General features: G+C 37.9%; 1 protein-coding gene across 1 annotated transcript in view; it reads left to right on the plus strand.

The window, feature by feature from the left end:
• The window catches only part of PRUNE2 (prune homolog 2 with BCH domain), a 275,745-nt gene that overhangs the window by 41,106 nt on the left and 218,240 nt on the right, over positions 1–16,399 (plus strand). The window contains 3 exon segments of the mRNA XM_043486578.1: positions 9,454–9,558; positions 13,663–13,865; positions 16,220–16,383. Coding sequence (XP_043342513.1) covers positions 9,454–9,558; positions 13,663–13,865; positions 16,220–16,383 — 472 coding nt within the window.

Genomic DNA, 16,399 nt, shown 5'->3' on the forward strand with positions numbered 1-16,399 from the left:
TAACCAGCAGTGGGTGCGAGCATTCCCAATTTTTTTGCCAATTTGATGGGAAAAAAAATAAATAAAATTATTGTTGGTCTAATTTGCATTTCTATGACTACTAATGTGGCTGAATTTCTTTTCATTTATTTGTTTTTTTCTTCTATTAATTGCCTATTCACGCTTCTACTGAAGATTTCATTGGTGGTTTGTCTTTTTCTCAATGTGTAGAAACTTTTTTTGTGTTAGAAATATTGCCCTTTTAATAGCAAGATGGTACAAATATTATGCAAATATTATCTCCTACTCTTTATTTTTTTATCATTTCCCCCACAGAATTGAAGTAGCTAAATCACATGTTATATTTATGTATTTTTATTGGGATGTACTTTACATGTAATACTGTATTATATTATATTTTATTATACTATATTCTCAGAAGTATAACAGTGATTCAATATTTGTATGTATGGGGAAATGATCACTACAATAAATCTAATTAACATCCATCACCATAATAATTATAATTTTTTTCTTTGTGATGAGAACTTTTAAGATCTAGTCTCTTAGTTCTGTCATTCTTTTTGGCCTATCAGAATTTCACTCCTTTTAAAGATACTTAATAGTGAATGATCTATTCAACACTTTAGATTTAAATTTAAATTGCATCATCGTTTTTATATGAGTCTAATTGTAAGAGGAGTAAATGCATTCCAGTCAAAGCTAGAAACTAAGGCAGAGTCTGACCTGTATTATTGCAACAATTTTCAGTAAACATAGTAGGTAGATTGAGAATAAGATGGTCAGATAGTACAAAGTGTATCATTGCTCTTTGGTGCTTGAAAAGATAATGTCATATTAAATAATGTATGTTTATTGCATACTTAATGCAACTTACTGAACAAGCTGTTCCATAGATGCCTGAGGCCAGAGAACAAAGTAATATCTTATTGATGTATCCAGAGTTGAATTTGTTAATAATACAGTATTTTAATTCAGCAGTGAGGATAGAATAAACATCTTAAAACTGATATGCAGTGAAAAATTCACAAAAAATATGTCCATATGAAGACACCAGTGTCCATAGGGAAAAAATGACCTAAAGCACTTGTAAGTAAAATAAATACAATATTAAGGTACTATTTTACCTAGCAATAAGATAATGCTTAAACAGAGCTGAAGATTTGAAAGTCAGGTATTTCTGTAGGTGAAAATGTAAATTTATACTTTTCTGGTAGGCATTAAAATATTTACATTCTACATTACCTACATTACCCAGAAATTAAAAATTCAGAAGTATATCTTGAAGAAATAACTAGAGTTGGGCATAAGAATACTATGTTCCTAATATTCCTTGCAGTCTCACTTATATTACCAAAAAATTAACTTAAATCTTAAGTTAATTTAAGGTTAACTTAAAGCCACCCATCGACTGGGTGACTTAAACACCGTAAATGTATTTCTCACAGTTCTGAAGACTGGAAGTCTTAAGATCAGGGAACTGGCATGGTTGGGCCCTGGTGAGAATTGCCTTCTGGTCTTATAGAAAGCCTCTTCCTGATCTCACATGGTGGAGAGAGAGAGAAAGAGAGAAATAGCAGAAGCACTGTGCTGTTTTATAAGAGCTCTAATTTCATCTTGAGAGCCCTACTCTCATGACTAAGTCTATAACCAATTCTTTTTTTCAAAGATCCCGTCTCCAAATACCACTACATTGGGGATTAGGGCTTTGACATTTGAGTTTTGAGGTGCACAATTCAGTTCCCAGCAAGATCTCAGCATAGCAAGGGGGTTAAAGACAGCAGGAGGTCAGAAAGCTGTGTGGACCCAGAGGTACATTCCATGAGGCTGGATGGAAAGGACTACAGTTCTCCAGTCTAAAAAGAGGAAGGTTGAGAGATTATTAAAATCTGTGAAACCATGGAGGACAGACTTCTGGGATAGGGCATCTATTTAAGCTGGAAGGAAGCAGTACTGAAAGGAAATTAAAAGGCTACCCCACCAAGTTGGTAATAAATGTATGGACACAGTTCCCCCCAAAGTGGAATGGCTGAAAATGATAATGTGTAGGACAGTTCCTAAAGGGGCTCTTCAGAAAAGGTAAGGATCTTGGGGGGATCATCCTTGACCTTTTCTGGTTGAAGCTGTGGGGGAAAAATAATGATGTTGTCCCCCAAAACTGTCCTTTAGGACATTGTCAGTAAGAGGATCTTGAACAAAAATATAAAAAATTAAATGTTTTAAGTAAAGTAACAATTCCAGCCCAAATCATTATTCTGATTGAGGAAGTATGAAAGCAATATATAAAGTCATTCCTTTTGAGAACATTGTATTTTCAAGATGGGTAGCAAACAGGTTGAGGAAGATGGATTCAGCTGAGAAGAACAATGAATGTTTGAGTCAGTGTCAAATGCCCCAGCTAAAGGATCCTGACCCCAAGGGCTCTGGGGACCGAGATGCCCACCCAAGAAGAAGGGCCTTGGGCAGTAATAGCTGAGTGTAGCTTTTGGCTCCCTGACTGCCTTCTCACAATGGCCTCTACATTGGACCATCTAGAAGGGGTACAGATGCGCAGTCTGAGCCACTTATAGCTGAATTTGCTCAGATCGACTCTTGTCCCTTATTTTTCCCAAATGAGAGATACTAAAAGAGGGCCTCGAGCATGTCAAAGAGAGGCTGAAGGAAAATGTTATTGAGGTCATGTGGGAGGGCGGTGAGCAGGGAGGTTATAGACTATGCTTCTCTGACTTGATTGTTTCAATTTTGTCAGTACTGACTGAGACAATTAAATTATGACAAAATCATTTGAGTTTCGTCATTGAAAGCTTTTTGCCTTTTCCTAATTTGCTTGTTTATATTCATCCAGTATGTCACCAATTAAATTTGGACATCTTTGAGAAAATTACATATAAAATGTCTATATCCTGAATTTGTAGATTGGTAAACGTTTTTGGTTTTACACATAACCTGAGGTACAGCTCTCAGAAGAAATCAGTTACAGCCTCCCAGTCACTTATTATTATTTATTAACTAACTGTTAGAATGAAACTGGACTAAATGAGGTAGACAGTGGGCCAGAGTATTCTATTTGACAATATCATAGCGATTTTAAAAAAAGCTCGTATGTTGATTCAAGGAATTCTATATACATATACCAACTCCCACACCCCTCCTTCATACATATAGATGTATCCTCATAATTGATACCATTAAGCCAGCAAGAATGAAGAGTATCTGTAGTTTGGATCATGGAAAAAGGTCCATAGTATACTGTTAAGTGAAAACAGGAAGTCTTTAAAGACTGGGAATAGAAGCTCTCCATTTTAAAAAAAGAAAATATTTTTACTTGAAGGATAATTGCTTTATAGTACTGTGTTGGTTTCTGCCATACATCAACATGAACCAATTATAAGTATACATATATCTCGTCCCTCTTGAACTTCCCTCCCATCTCCCACCCCATCTCACCCCTTTAAGTTATTACAGAGCCCTGGTTTGAGGGTTTTATTTTTGTCTTTCTGACTTACTTCACTCTGTATAATAGGCTGTAGGTTCATCCACCTCATTAGAACTGACTCAAGTGATTTCCTTTTTATGGCTGAGTAATATTCCATTGTATATATGTACCACAGTTTCTTTATCCATTCATCTGTTGATGGACATCTAAGTTGGTTTCATGTCCTACCTATTGTAAATAGAGAAGAACCCTGTTTTCGTAAAGTATATGTGTCAGTATACTTGTGTAAATTTAAAATGTGGAATATTCAACAATATGTTAACAGTGGTTATCTTTGTTTTATTAATTTTTGTTGTGTCTGACTTTTTATAATGACATGTCTTTCTTTCCTTACCAGAAAAAGAAACAAAAATAAAGAATAAAATACAAAAGTTTCAGTTGGTGGAGGAAATTCCTGTGTTCTGGGGACTTTGCATAGAGTGATAAGTTTTCCTCTTTGTTTTTTTAAACTTTTAATTAATGTCACGCTGTTCCCTCCAGCCTGTGCTCCCTCTGAGTCCCAACTTTTTCTCAGACAGTGATAAGATTATGAGATGTTCAGGAGCTCAGAAGTTCTAGACATCATCTTAAACCCAAGGCCAGGAACAAAAGGCATCTCGCTCATTTGCCAGATGAACAAAGAATGTGACTTTGTCCATATCCGGTAGAGGCGATCGGGGCTTTTGTCCTGGCTTTTGGAGGACCAGGTTGCTCTGGGCACGCCACAGCTCCCTTGGTCCCTGCTGCGCGTTTGGCTGTGGTTCCGCATGCATCCCTCCCTCCTGGCTTTCCTGGTGACTGTGACTGGCCTGGAGATAGGGACCGAAAGGGACATTAGTGGCATGCAAGATTTCCTCTTGCCCATCTGTGAGTCTCCTGATTTAGAATCATGGTAGCCTTCAGTACACAGGGTTCTTCTGGAGAGGAACTGAGCCCTTTTCTGTGCCACCCAGAGCCAGCCTCCAGGAAGGAAGACCCCTCATTCCGACCCCTCATTGACTTGGAGTTAGAAGTAGTTAACTGCCAACTGTTTCTGTTCCTGGATTTCCTTGGCGATACCATCCAGTAAATTCAAATGACTTCTTTTTCTCTGGCATCTTCACTTGCTGGTTAAAGACGAAGAACTAAGAAATAGGCTCTGCATCAGTGTGCGATGAAGGGGACTCTCCAACGTCTGTAGGCTTTGTCTATAATGATCATTTCAGTTCATTATTTTTGAAAACATTTGCCTAGGATTTTTAAAAAGAGAGTTGAGTAGGATGGGTATGGAGAAACCCTGGTATAACTGTGTTGCAAGGGCTTGTTGACTCAGGTTAGTTGTGGGGCTTTGGATGTAAAGTTCCAGGTGGAACAGGTCTGTTTCTCAGAGGGTAGAGTTATTAAAAAAAAAAAAAAAACGATGGAGTGGCCTGGGCTTATGACGGGGCTCTGGAAACCCTCTCTCTGATCAGTTCTGTTCAGAGTGTGTTTGAAAGTGCTTTTGCCTGACAAGTACAGTTTGCTTTCATGGGTGGTTGAATCTTAATGCTTAGATATTTCTCTGCTTTTAAAAAGAGCTAAGAAACGTCATGAAGAAATCTCATTTTAGTGATGTATAGGATTACCCTTCAAAAGCATATGAAGATTGTGATCTGGAATACTGGTGTATTCAATATATTTTCTTTTATATGTTGATTATGGAGAGATTCTGTCCATCTATTCAGAAGTTCAAGGTATAGTGTAAGTTGAGTACAGTATCTATTTCAACCCATTATGAAGATTGTATTTTGTTTTGGGCTTGCTCAGCACTGGATGTAGATAGGAGATGATAAATCTCTGTCTCCTGAGATTCCTTAATGCTTGGTGTGCTTATCAAGATCAGGGGATGACTGTTTTCCTGCCAAATCTATTCTCTCCTAGCTGGGAGTTTATAAAGTCACATTTTGAAAATGTATATGCTAGGCAATTACTATTTGTTGGAACATTCTGGGCATTGTCTCACTTTGCCCCTTGGCCTGAGATAACTGGAGGTCCCTTTTCTTCACTTTAGATCTTTGTTAATGTCACCTTCTCAATGACCCTCATCCCAGGGCACCCTAGCCTTCTGTTCATCCTTATCTAATCATTGGCTCTTTTTATCTCCTTGAACTAAAATGCAAGTGCCATGGGGGCTGGGATTTTTGTCTGCTTGGTTCGTGCTGTATCCTTAGAGATTAGTATAGTGCCTGGCACACAAACAGGATTTTATTAGTTGAACAACAATGATTAATTGAATTGATAAAATTGTACATATGTCACTTTTATTTGGGCATAATTTGTCTGTTTGCAAATACTCTAGACCCCAATCTGAATTGTGTCAAGGGACATAGACTTTAAGATTGAGCATCTATGAGTCTATCAGGAAGGGCCCGCAGGCCTGCAGTGAGGAAGGGCCCACAGGGCCTTCAGTGAGAAGCGCAGGGGGTTACCGTGGTCCGGAGTCTCTTCTCAGTTCTGTGAGCCAGTTTCACTGTTGCCCCTGCAGGTGGAGCCATGCGGAGCGGACCAGGTGCCTTAGGGATACCCTGTTACTAGCCCTACACCCCCGAGCTCAGTCCCAGACTTTTCTGACTCTCTTTGACCCCTGTTTTTACTCTGGTCATACAGCCAAGGTCATTTGTGGTAGGAAGTTTGAAAGTGGGACCTGTATTCTTTGGCTGTTGACCTCTGTTTTGAAAAGCCAAATCCTGCACCTTCCTTGAGTTCACCTGCTGGTTGAGTTTATGTAACTAACTTCATGTCTTATTCCTCCAAGCACGCAGAAATCTGTCTAAGCCTGATTACTATGATACTTGACTTTTGCTACGCTTTAATTATATCTTAGTGGGTCTGGGTAGGAATCAGTCTCTTAGGAACATCTGGAATGTTTTTTGAGGTTGTCTACCATTTTAAGGGTCACCAAAGGAACCTTCTGATTGTGATGTCCCTTTTGTTTTTGTTTAGTCTAACAGTTTTAGCCAGCCTGAAATTTCTAGTCATCTTTTTGGATTGTGGCATAATTCCTGGAAGGTCTCTTTAGAATGAAAGTATGTTACCTTGGTGAGTAACACATTAACCTGGGAGTACTCATTGGCGTGGATTTGCTATGGAATTGCTAGTGAAGGGGCAGAGAGATCCCTGATAGGATGGCCACCAGCATGATGGAGATGGGAAGATAGTGTTGGGGCCTGGGAACTGGGGCATTGACTGGAGATGGCAGACATAGTAAATTATGCTGGAAGAAGCCATGACTCTGAAGAAACTTGATATATGGGAAGAAGGGGATTCAGGAAACAAGAGAACATGAAAACAGAGGGATGTGGGCACCGAAAAAAAAAAACAACCTCTTGAAGGTTTGTGTTGGGATCTTCTACAGCCTGACCTGCAAGTTGATACATGCTTTTTTCTCTTTAAATGAAGAAGGATGAATAAATCCTAATCTTAGAAGATTCACCAGTTGTAAGAATTGGCCCATCATATTTGGGCTCACAATTTTATTTAGCTCCTTTCTCTTTCTAATTAATAATTGGTTTGGGCTTAGAAATGCATTGACTCCCAAGTCTTCTTATTTTCCCCCATGTCTTCTTTGGTGCAAGTTGAGTGTTGAATGCAGAGCTGTGCTGAGGAATTACTGAACCTAAACAAGATAGATCAGCTTTGGAGTAATTTTAATATGCTATACTTTTATGAAGCCTTGCTGTATTTAATAGGCATATTTAACATTCTCTTTGCCCCCTCCATCCCCATGCCTGCTCATTTTGTAGATACTGAAGTCATTATGACATTATGGTGTGATCAGTGCAGGGCGGAAGAGACAGAGCTCTTTGTACCGGGTCATGGGCTCTGGGAACAATCCTAGTCCTCTGACAGCCTCTACTGACCTACAAAAAGTGTTGTGAATCTTTTTACTGTCTGCCTTCAAAGAGATATGGGAGGAGAAATGACATAATGTCTACTTAGATCTTCAAGCTTCTCGGAAGAACAGTCTACAGTAATATGATTTCTTAATGCATTTGTTTGTGTTGTAATGGAGTATAATTGCATTTATCCCAATTTCTTTCTATACCTCTAAATATGACAGTCTTGCACAGGGGAAGCAGTCTAGCTTTGGGAGTAAGAACTGGGTCTAGACTAGAATCCTCAAAAAGTACAAGTGGACTAGCTATAAAGTTACGAGGTTGAGGGAAGGAAGGTGGGAGAGGAAGGAGTGGGAGCTACAGGTGGTGATGGCCGGGGGCAGTGGTTATAATTATCTTCAGAGTGTTTATAACATGTTAAAATCCTATTATTTTACTAAAGCTCAACATATCAATATATATTAAAATATGCGTGTTTGTTTTAATTTACAATATTGCATACTGGACAATTTATATGCAGTATTGACCCTGCCATCATTCTCTATGTTGATAGGCTCTTTGAGCCTCCTCCAAGATTTACCCTATTATGTTCCTCGGGCCACAGTTTGGTTGTTGAATAACTAGTTTCTGAGTCTGATATGGTAGTTCTCTACAAACACCAACACATTTGTAGATTCAGTTTTAAGAGGCCTAGTAAGTTACTAAATAATCCTTTTTCTTTGTTCTGTAGAAAAGGGAATAACAAGTTTTTTTTTTTAATTGAAATAATCACGAGCAGTGGATTTTTTGAGTAGCTTTTTGAGCAGTATTACAATCGAGTTGGCTTTCTAGTAAGTCATGAAAAGAGAAATTAAAACAAAGGATGAAAAACTGAGGAAGTATACATAAGTGTCATCCCTGACATTCCATAAATATGTTAATTTGGGTTACCCTTATCATTATTGGACAGTTTTGTTGTGGAATTTTCTGGTTGTGATTGGTTCTTTAGCACTTCTAATCCAGTGTTTTATAAGGAGGTCAGCCTTCTGTAAAGAATTTTAAGCAACTGTTGAGTTAACCAGGAAAGAAAACAGTATGTATGTCTTCTCTTTCAGAGAGGTGACAATATACACTCTTTAATAGCAACTGATTTGTATTTTTGGAGCAATAATACTGATCATATTACTTTCTCTGGAGAGAAGAAAAGCATTACAACCACTTTTATTTGTTAAATTATAGAATATAATGCAGAGAGACCATATCCTGTCACTCAAAATGTGGCATGAAAAAAATAAATTTCTATCAAATAGTGTTGCATACCAGGGGCATATGAAAAAAATCATTTTTTCTCTCAAAGTGAGAAGAACATCTTGTGTAAAGAAATGATATAAAATACTATGGAACTGTTCTTTAGACCAAAATAATCTTTTACGAAAAAGTGCTGACTTGGAGATATAGTTCATATCAAATTACTTTGTGGATGATCTTAATACAACCACATTTTTGTTGTGGGAGGTCATTGAGAACATGTAACTACCAGTTGACCTGAGAGCTAGACTCGGGCAATTGGAGGTTCCTCTTCCCCTCCCCTGTCCTTGAAATGTATAATCTGCCCATCAATCCCACAGCAGGAACTATTTTTATGGACACAGCCTTGAGTGAACAATGTGTTGTTGAGACCATGTGTCATGGAAGCCAGTTAAGGCCTCTAGGTAAACTTTTAAGATTCTAGTGGGCAGGTGTTGAGATAGACCTGTCTTGTGGCTGCCCAAGACAAGCCTTGTAAGTAGGTTCCCTTGTTTATTGAACCTGCTACCCACCCATCTGGAGTGGGTTGCATCTTCTTCAGTCTCCCCTTGTTCTGTGTGTATTGGGGCCAGTTTCAGGTTTCACCCAGGAAAGTTCACAAGGTTGTAAACCAATAATTTTCTGTTCTTGACAACTAACTAAAATTTGAATGAGCTTGTCTGAATGTTAAACATATTGTACCATTTTAGGCCCTTATATAAAACCTCAAGATACATTTATGGATTTTTGCAATTGGGTCTGAATATAGCTAAGGCATACATACTTTTAAAAATTGAAAAAATCCACTTTACGTTAATGTGTTGTTAAGTTGTGATGTTTTGTTTGAATTTGTTTCAGAATCGAAGCAAACGCTTGGAGAAGGTCCATGTGGTTATTGGACATAAGTCCTGTGATTTGGATTCTCTCATTTCTGCCTTCACATATGCTTACTTTCTAGACAAGGTGAGTGGAAAGAAGGTCATGTATTTCTTAAGAAATTACTCATTTATTTATTTTTTATTTTCGGCTGCGCTGCGTCTTCGTTGCTGCTCTGGTCTCTAGTTGCAGCCAGCAGGGGCTACTCTCGTTGTGGTGCGTGGGCTTCTTACCACGTGGTGGCGTCTCTTGTTGTGGAGCACAGGCTCTAGGGTACTTGGGCTTCAGTAGTTGCAGCACGCAGGCTCAGTAGTTGCAGCTCCAAGACTCTAGAGAACAGGCTTACTAGCTGTGGTGCACAGGCTTAGCTGCTCCATGGTATCCTCCCAGATCAGAGATCGAACCTCTGTCCCCTGCTCTGGTGGGTGGATTCTTTGCTACTGAGCCACCAGGCAACCCCAAGATTATGCTTTTTATATTTGAATTATGATGTAACTTTTATAAACCGATGTTTTCCAGAAAAACAAGGAAGCTACTAACTTAATTTTTCATGTTCTGGTTTTTATTGTTGCAAAGAATAATGTATTATAATTCATTTACCAACAAATATCTATTGGTCACTTACTACATGTTAGGCATTGTTCTAATTATTTCTGACTGAGTCTCTGCATAAATATTTATTTCAATAGGATCGATTTTTTCAAATAAAAAATTTTAAAAATATACAATTGTTGATTACTTTTGTGGAAATTCAGAGAACTGACAAAAGGAAGTGTCAGAATTTCTTGTTTGCCTTAAACATTCTTGTTGGATAATCTTGCCCTTGGGAGTAGAAAAATATGTGCAGAATAGTCTGTGACCATTACATGAAGAATAGAGCATGCTGGCTGGAATTTTCAGTAATAGAGGTGTTACCTTCTACATCTATATTCTGTTTTTGCCTCTTAGCCTGACTTTGTACAGCAAGGTCATTCTCAGTTAACAATAATTTCCCTTGAGTCAGAGTCTTCGTACTCTGTGAAGCCATACTATAACATGCCAGTGGAGGTGGAAAAGACCTTTCTTTCAATAATTTGTTTAAAAATATTCATTCCATAAATTCATCAACCCATATCAAAGCATCACTTTAAAGCCTACAAACGTATATTATGAGTGTCTTGGTGCTATGTCTAATCTCACACAGTTTTTCGTTTTCTGGAGTACAATTTGTTTTACTCCAATTTTGTTTGAATCCTTGACTCTGACAGTATGCATAGCTGATCTACAATGATTTACATTCACGTGAAACCCAGCCTTCCAGAATGAGCTGTAGGTGGCAAGAATGGTTTTAGGGCAGCAGCTGACGAAGTGCCAGGTAAAATATTCTGATGTCAACATATGACTTTCTGTCAGATTTATCTTAAAATTTGCTAAATTTCACAAGGGAGATTAATTGGTATGAAGAGAGAAATGTGCCTGTGTCAAGACATGCATTTAAATACTAATCTTATTAATGGGATTTTTTTCTTATTTATTTTGTGTTGATGTATAGTTAATTTTCAGTACTGTGTTCATTTCAAGAGCACAGCAAAGTGATTCAGTTACTTTGCTGTACACTTGGTTTTCAGATTCTTTTCCATTATGTCACAAGATATTAAATATAATTCCCTGTGCTATACAGTAGGTCCTTGTTGATTACCAATTATATATATAGTAATGTGTATCTGTGAATCCCAAACTCCTAATTTATCTCCCCCATGTCCTGCCTACCCTTAAGTGGGTTTTTTGACTTCTAGGAAAAAAGCATTGCTTGTCTTGAGAACATTAGAGTTGCTTGAACTAGACTGGTTTTTAGACTGATCTTGGCATGGATTCTTTTTTTTTCTTAATGGGATCGGAGAGGTTGCCTTAGGTTGTGGAGTTGTTGCTCAGAATCTCACAACTTTGTCTAGAGGAAAGTTTCTTTCTCATTTTCCACGCCACGGTGAACCAGATACCCTTGTACGGTCATTAGAATGTGTGTGCATACACACACACACCTACCCACTCACTCCCCCCACACATAGAATCCTTCGCAGGGACAGATCTTAAGTCTTCAAGGAAGTATAGTTTACACCTACTTAAAGGAGGAAAATTTTTTTCCTAAATTCATCCTTCTCTCTATGAAATGAATATGTCAGATTACCATGTCATGGACTCTTAGGAAGTCATATAATAATAATGACTACACTGCCACTAACTTTGACGTCTTGAATGAATATAATAACATCCAGCAAAAGGAGTGGGCAAAGTAGTTGTCATAGTAAAATGAAGAGATGTGCGGCCTCTCTTCTCCTTCTTGCAAGACTCACGACTAAGCATGGGATAAATATGGAATTACTGAAGGGTCGCATACTGGGAACTTGTTAAGTTCTGTGTCTTCCTCTTAGTTTGCTGCACCCTGCTCCCATCACGGGTCTGCATCTTCATTTTAATTTTTCCTGAGAATCTGGCTACTCCTTCTCAAAGTATGAACACATAGAAGGACAGGGTTTGCAGCTTCACATGTCTGACTCTGTTTAATTACTTTCCACCCTGGTAGGTAAGCCCCATTCTATGGATGGGGAAAACTGAGGCTCAGAGAGGAAAATGGCTTTCTCAGACAGCAGAGTCAGGACCAGAACATAGTTTTTCCGACCACCAATCCAGAATAGGTCCTGCCAGAATAGGCTCAGACTGCATGGCTCTTGACTTAAGTTTCAGTATCAGGAGTAAGGTATAACTCCAGCAAGTAATAAGGAAAAACATCTTGTTGTGCATAAACTGGTAATGATTATTACATGGTTGTGATTCTGTATTAGCCTGATAGGTGGGATAAAAATCATCTTGTTGGAATGGCTTTGTATACCATAGAAGTATGTGATTCGTTTATTTCACTCGACAAATATGTATTAAATATCTGTTTTGTGCCAGACCATTTTATGCACTTAGAAACATGAACAAAACTGACAAAAATCCCTGCTAGGAAGGGGAGATGGATGATAAAGATGTTAAGACTGTGTAATAAACACTATGCTTGTGAAAGAGCTAGTGAAGATGTGAGAACAAAGGCCATTTAGTTCAGGCAAAAATCCACTTTCCAAACCCCACATTCTCTTGGTGATATTTAGAGTTTATTGCTATAGCATTATAGTAATTTTTAAAAGCACCTTCATTTTTAAAATTCTCATGGAAAAATAAGTTTATTATTGTGAATCTGAAATTCTCTAACATCTACCCATCTTCAGTTTCCCCCATCATTACAGTTTTTTTAAAAGAGGTTTATTAACATAATGTTTTTTTAAAAGATATAAAACATTAACAGAAATCACAGTCTGGTAGTCTGTGAGCCAAATCTGGAGTTTTCAGTAACCTATACTGTATTTTTAATTAAAAGGTTTATTGTGACATTGTAGCAATTAAACATTACAGATGACACCCCCAAATCTAGATTTCTAGCTTCTCTTAAGTAAAGGATTTGCCTATCCTGGACTGGGAATTTTTTGCATGGAATCAGTTGACTGGAGTTGAATAGGAGGCATCCCATATAGATGTGACATCCGGGTCTTTCTGTGTCAGTGAGGTTTTTACCTGGAACTTCCCTATTGGCTCAGCTGGTAAAGAAGCCTCCTGCCAAAGAAGATGACACAAGAGACACCAATTTGATCCCTGGGTTTGGAAGCTCCCCTGGAGAAGGAAATGGCAACCCACTCTAGTATTCTTGCCTAGAAATTTCCATGGACAAGAGAGCCTGGCAGGCTATATAGTCCATAGGGTCACAAAGAGTCGGACATGATAGAGCGCACACATGCGCACAACAGTCTTCCCCTGCCCTGCGGTCATCATTCTAATTTTTTGCTGATTCCATAAAGATGGGCAGATGTGTTTCCTATGAAGAAGAGAATGTGTGTATTTTTAAATTGCGGAGAGGGTGAAATGAGACATAAAAATTTTCAAGAAAGGCAAGAGAAGTTTCATATGGAATCACAAGAGATTAACAAAAATTAGGGGCCACTTAATCCATGGAAAATGCTCTGCTCATTGGGTTCAGGAAAAACTGGTAATGAATGTAAAGTGGTTTAGCGAGACCAAAGGACCTTGATTCCCTTTCCAGTTATCCTCTGGCTTGAGAAAATGGAGCTGTGTTTTATCCTCCTGCTGCTGTCAGTGACTCGTCAACTTTTTTCTTGGTAGGTCAGCCCTCCGGGGGTTCTCTGTTTGCCGGTGCTGAACATACCAAGGACTGAATTCAGTTACTTCACCGAAACAAGGTTTATTTTAGAAGAGCTCAACATCTCTGAGTCATTCCACATATTCCGAGATGAAATCAATCTGCATCAGCTAAATGATGAGGGGAAGTTATCTCTAACACTTGTTGGCAGCAACGTACTGGCAAGGTAAGGCTCTGGAGGGAGGTTTGATATTTTAAAAAAGATTTTTCTGGGCCAAGTATTACCTTGTTCAGGTTTTTTTTTTTTTTGTGGTTTGGGAAGATGTATTAAAGGCAGAGGACATTTCGAAGAAAGGGAATGTGTTTTTTCTCTTACAGCAAAATTTGGGCTATGCCAAGCCTCTGTTTTTACTTTGACATTTCAGATATGACATCTTTGAGTGGAAAATACTTATAAAATAGGCCCAAATTTTAATTTTAAATCATTTCAAACACTTTCTATATAATAATGCAACTTTATACTGATGCTGAAAATGTATAATGAAGATTGAAATTAACACTAAATAAAACTAAAAAATTCTTAAGAAAGAAATCTTGGTAGTGAAATGGAAAATTATGTACATGGGCTAGGAAAGCCATTCAGTCATTGGCTCTTTTAGTCATAGCATTTACTATAAAAGCAGGATGGATTCTATAAACTTCATGTAATTTGAACTCCTTATTTTATGGACAAGAAACCCAAAACCCTTTCGCAAATGACTTGCCCAAAGTACAACATGCAGTTAATAGAAGGGTTTGGATGAGAACACAGATCTCCTGTTTCCTTCAGTAAGTACTTAGGAGTTGCTAACTGGTGCATGAATCTACAGATATTATACATAAAGAGGAATAAGACAAATTTCCTGCCTTCACAGTTCTTACAACCCATCACAAAGAGTCTCATTTGATAAGCTCTCTGTTGCTAGTGAGTGAAGAGTCCCAGTTAAACATCTCAGCCGTCTGAGGTGATAGTTTTTTGCAAACTTTGCCCATTTTTTAATCATTGATATGGCATTCACCCATGGACATTTACCTTAGTATACATGAAATAAAATGTAAAAGCATCTGATTTTTTATCTACCTTTCTTAAGGAAGCATATTTAGGTATGAATACATTGTATTGTCAGTTGTGAAGTTCATTCAGTTATAAAGAGTTGGAAAATGATCTGCCTCTTTAGGGTTGTTTTTATCGCCATGATACTCAAAACACTCAAAATTCTTTTGAATAATACTTATTAATTAGTTGTTAACTGGCTGAGAGTTATTCATAGGTTATTTGACTGAATTCCATTATCATTGTTCAGGTTGATCATGTGCTTGACTAAATTTGTGTGTTAGCTTTTTCAAACTAACTATAACACAAGGAGATATGGAAAGAAGCAGTGCAAGATGCCGAAGAAGGGAACTATGATATTTGTGTCAGTTAAGATTTTAGGAAGAGTTTTGTTACCTATTAAAATGGAAACATTTATTCTGATTTTGAGACTGAAGTTGTGAAGCCTTGCTTTGGGATTGTTTACAAAATAGAATGTTTTTCAAAAATAAACTGCAATTTTCATTTCCTTCATTGCCGTTCTTTGAGTTTTGGCAGACAGAATCCAGTCAGTTTTATCCACCTCTTTCTTCCTGCCTTTGATAAAAGCCAACTATATCTCATATAAAAAGAATGATGCAGAAATAAATAAGCTAGAAGTATTTTTTTTCCAGCAACATAACTGAATGTGTAAGTTTTGGATCCAGATAGTTAAGAATTTAAATATAAGTAGTCTACTTACTAGGACTTCCCAGGTGGCTCAGTGGTAAAGAATCTACACGCCAACCAGGAGATGTGGGTTTGATCCCTGGGTTGGGAAGATCCCCTGGAGAAGGAAATGGCAACCCCCTCCAGTTCTTGTCTGAAAGATACCATGGACAGAAGAGCCTGGCTGGCTATAGTCCATAGGGTTGCAAAGCCTCAGACATGACTTAGGGACTAAATAGCAATGGCAGCAGCAGCAGTCTTACTGGCTGTGTGGCCTTGGTCACTGTTATTTAATTTTATTTTTACACAATATTTAAAGGTTACACTCCATTTAGTTTTTACGAAGTATTGGCCATATTCCCTGTGTTTGTAATGGTCACATTTCTTAACCTTTTCATGCTTTTTTTTCCCACCTGTAAAAATAAGAATTTTAATAGAACCCATTGAGTAGAGTCAGTTTATATTATAAAATCTAATAATACTGAGAAAGTATTTATTACAGTGTCCAGCCTGTAGTGGAAACTCAATAAATGTTAGCTTTAGCAATGATTATTATTGTTGTTATTATTATTTTCCAACAGCCAAACTAGAGATGGAAGTGCTAAGGTGTGAAGGTCTTCAAAGACTCTTAGGGATGTAATTAATTAAAATGAAATGTGAAAACACATTAAGAATAAGTCATGTGAACTTATTTTTGGTTATTAAGAGGAAGTCATTTGTGTGGAAACAAGAGATTAAATAATTCCAGAAAGTAAGAAAATATGCCCTCTTTCTTTTCCTCTCCTCCATTTGCTTTCCAGTGAGGACAAAACTTTAGAATCAGCAGTTGTCAAGGTCATTAATCCGGTGGAGCAGGGCGACGCCGGCTTTGAGTTCCGAGAGCCTTCATCGTCTCTGGTGGTGAAAGAGATCCTCCAGGAGGCTCCCGAGGTCATCACCGAGCAGCTGGCTCATCTGCTCAGAGGTGAGAGATGACTCTT

The sequence above is a fragment of the Cervus canadensis genome, chromosome 14 (genome assembly GCF_019320065.1).
Source record: "Cervus canadensis isolate Bull #8, Minnesota chromosome 14, ASM1932006v1, whole genome shotgun sequence".
NCBI lineage: Eukaryota > Metazoa > Chordata > Mammalia > Artiodactyla > Cervidae > Cervus > Cervus canadensis.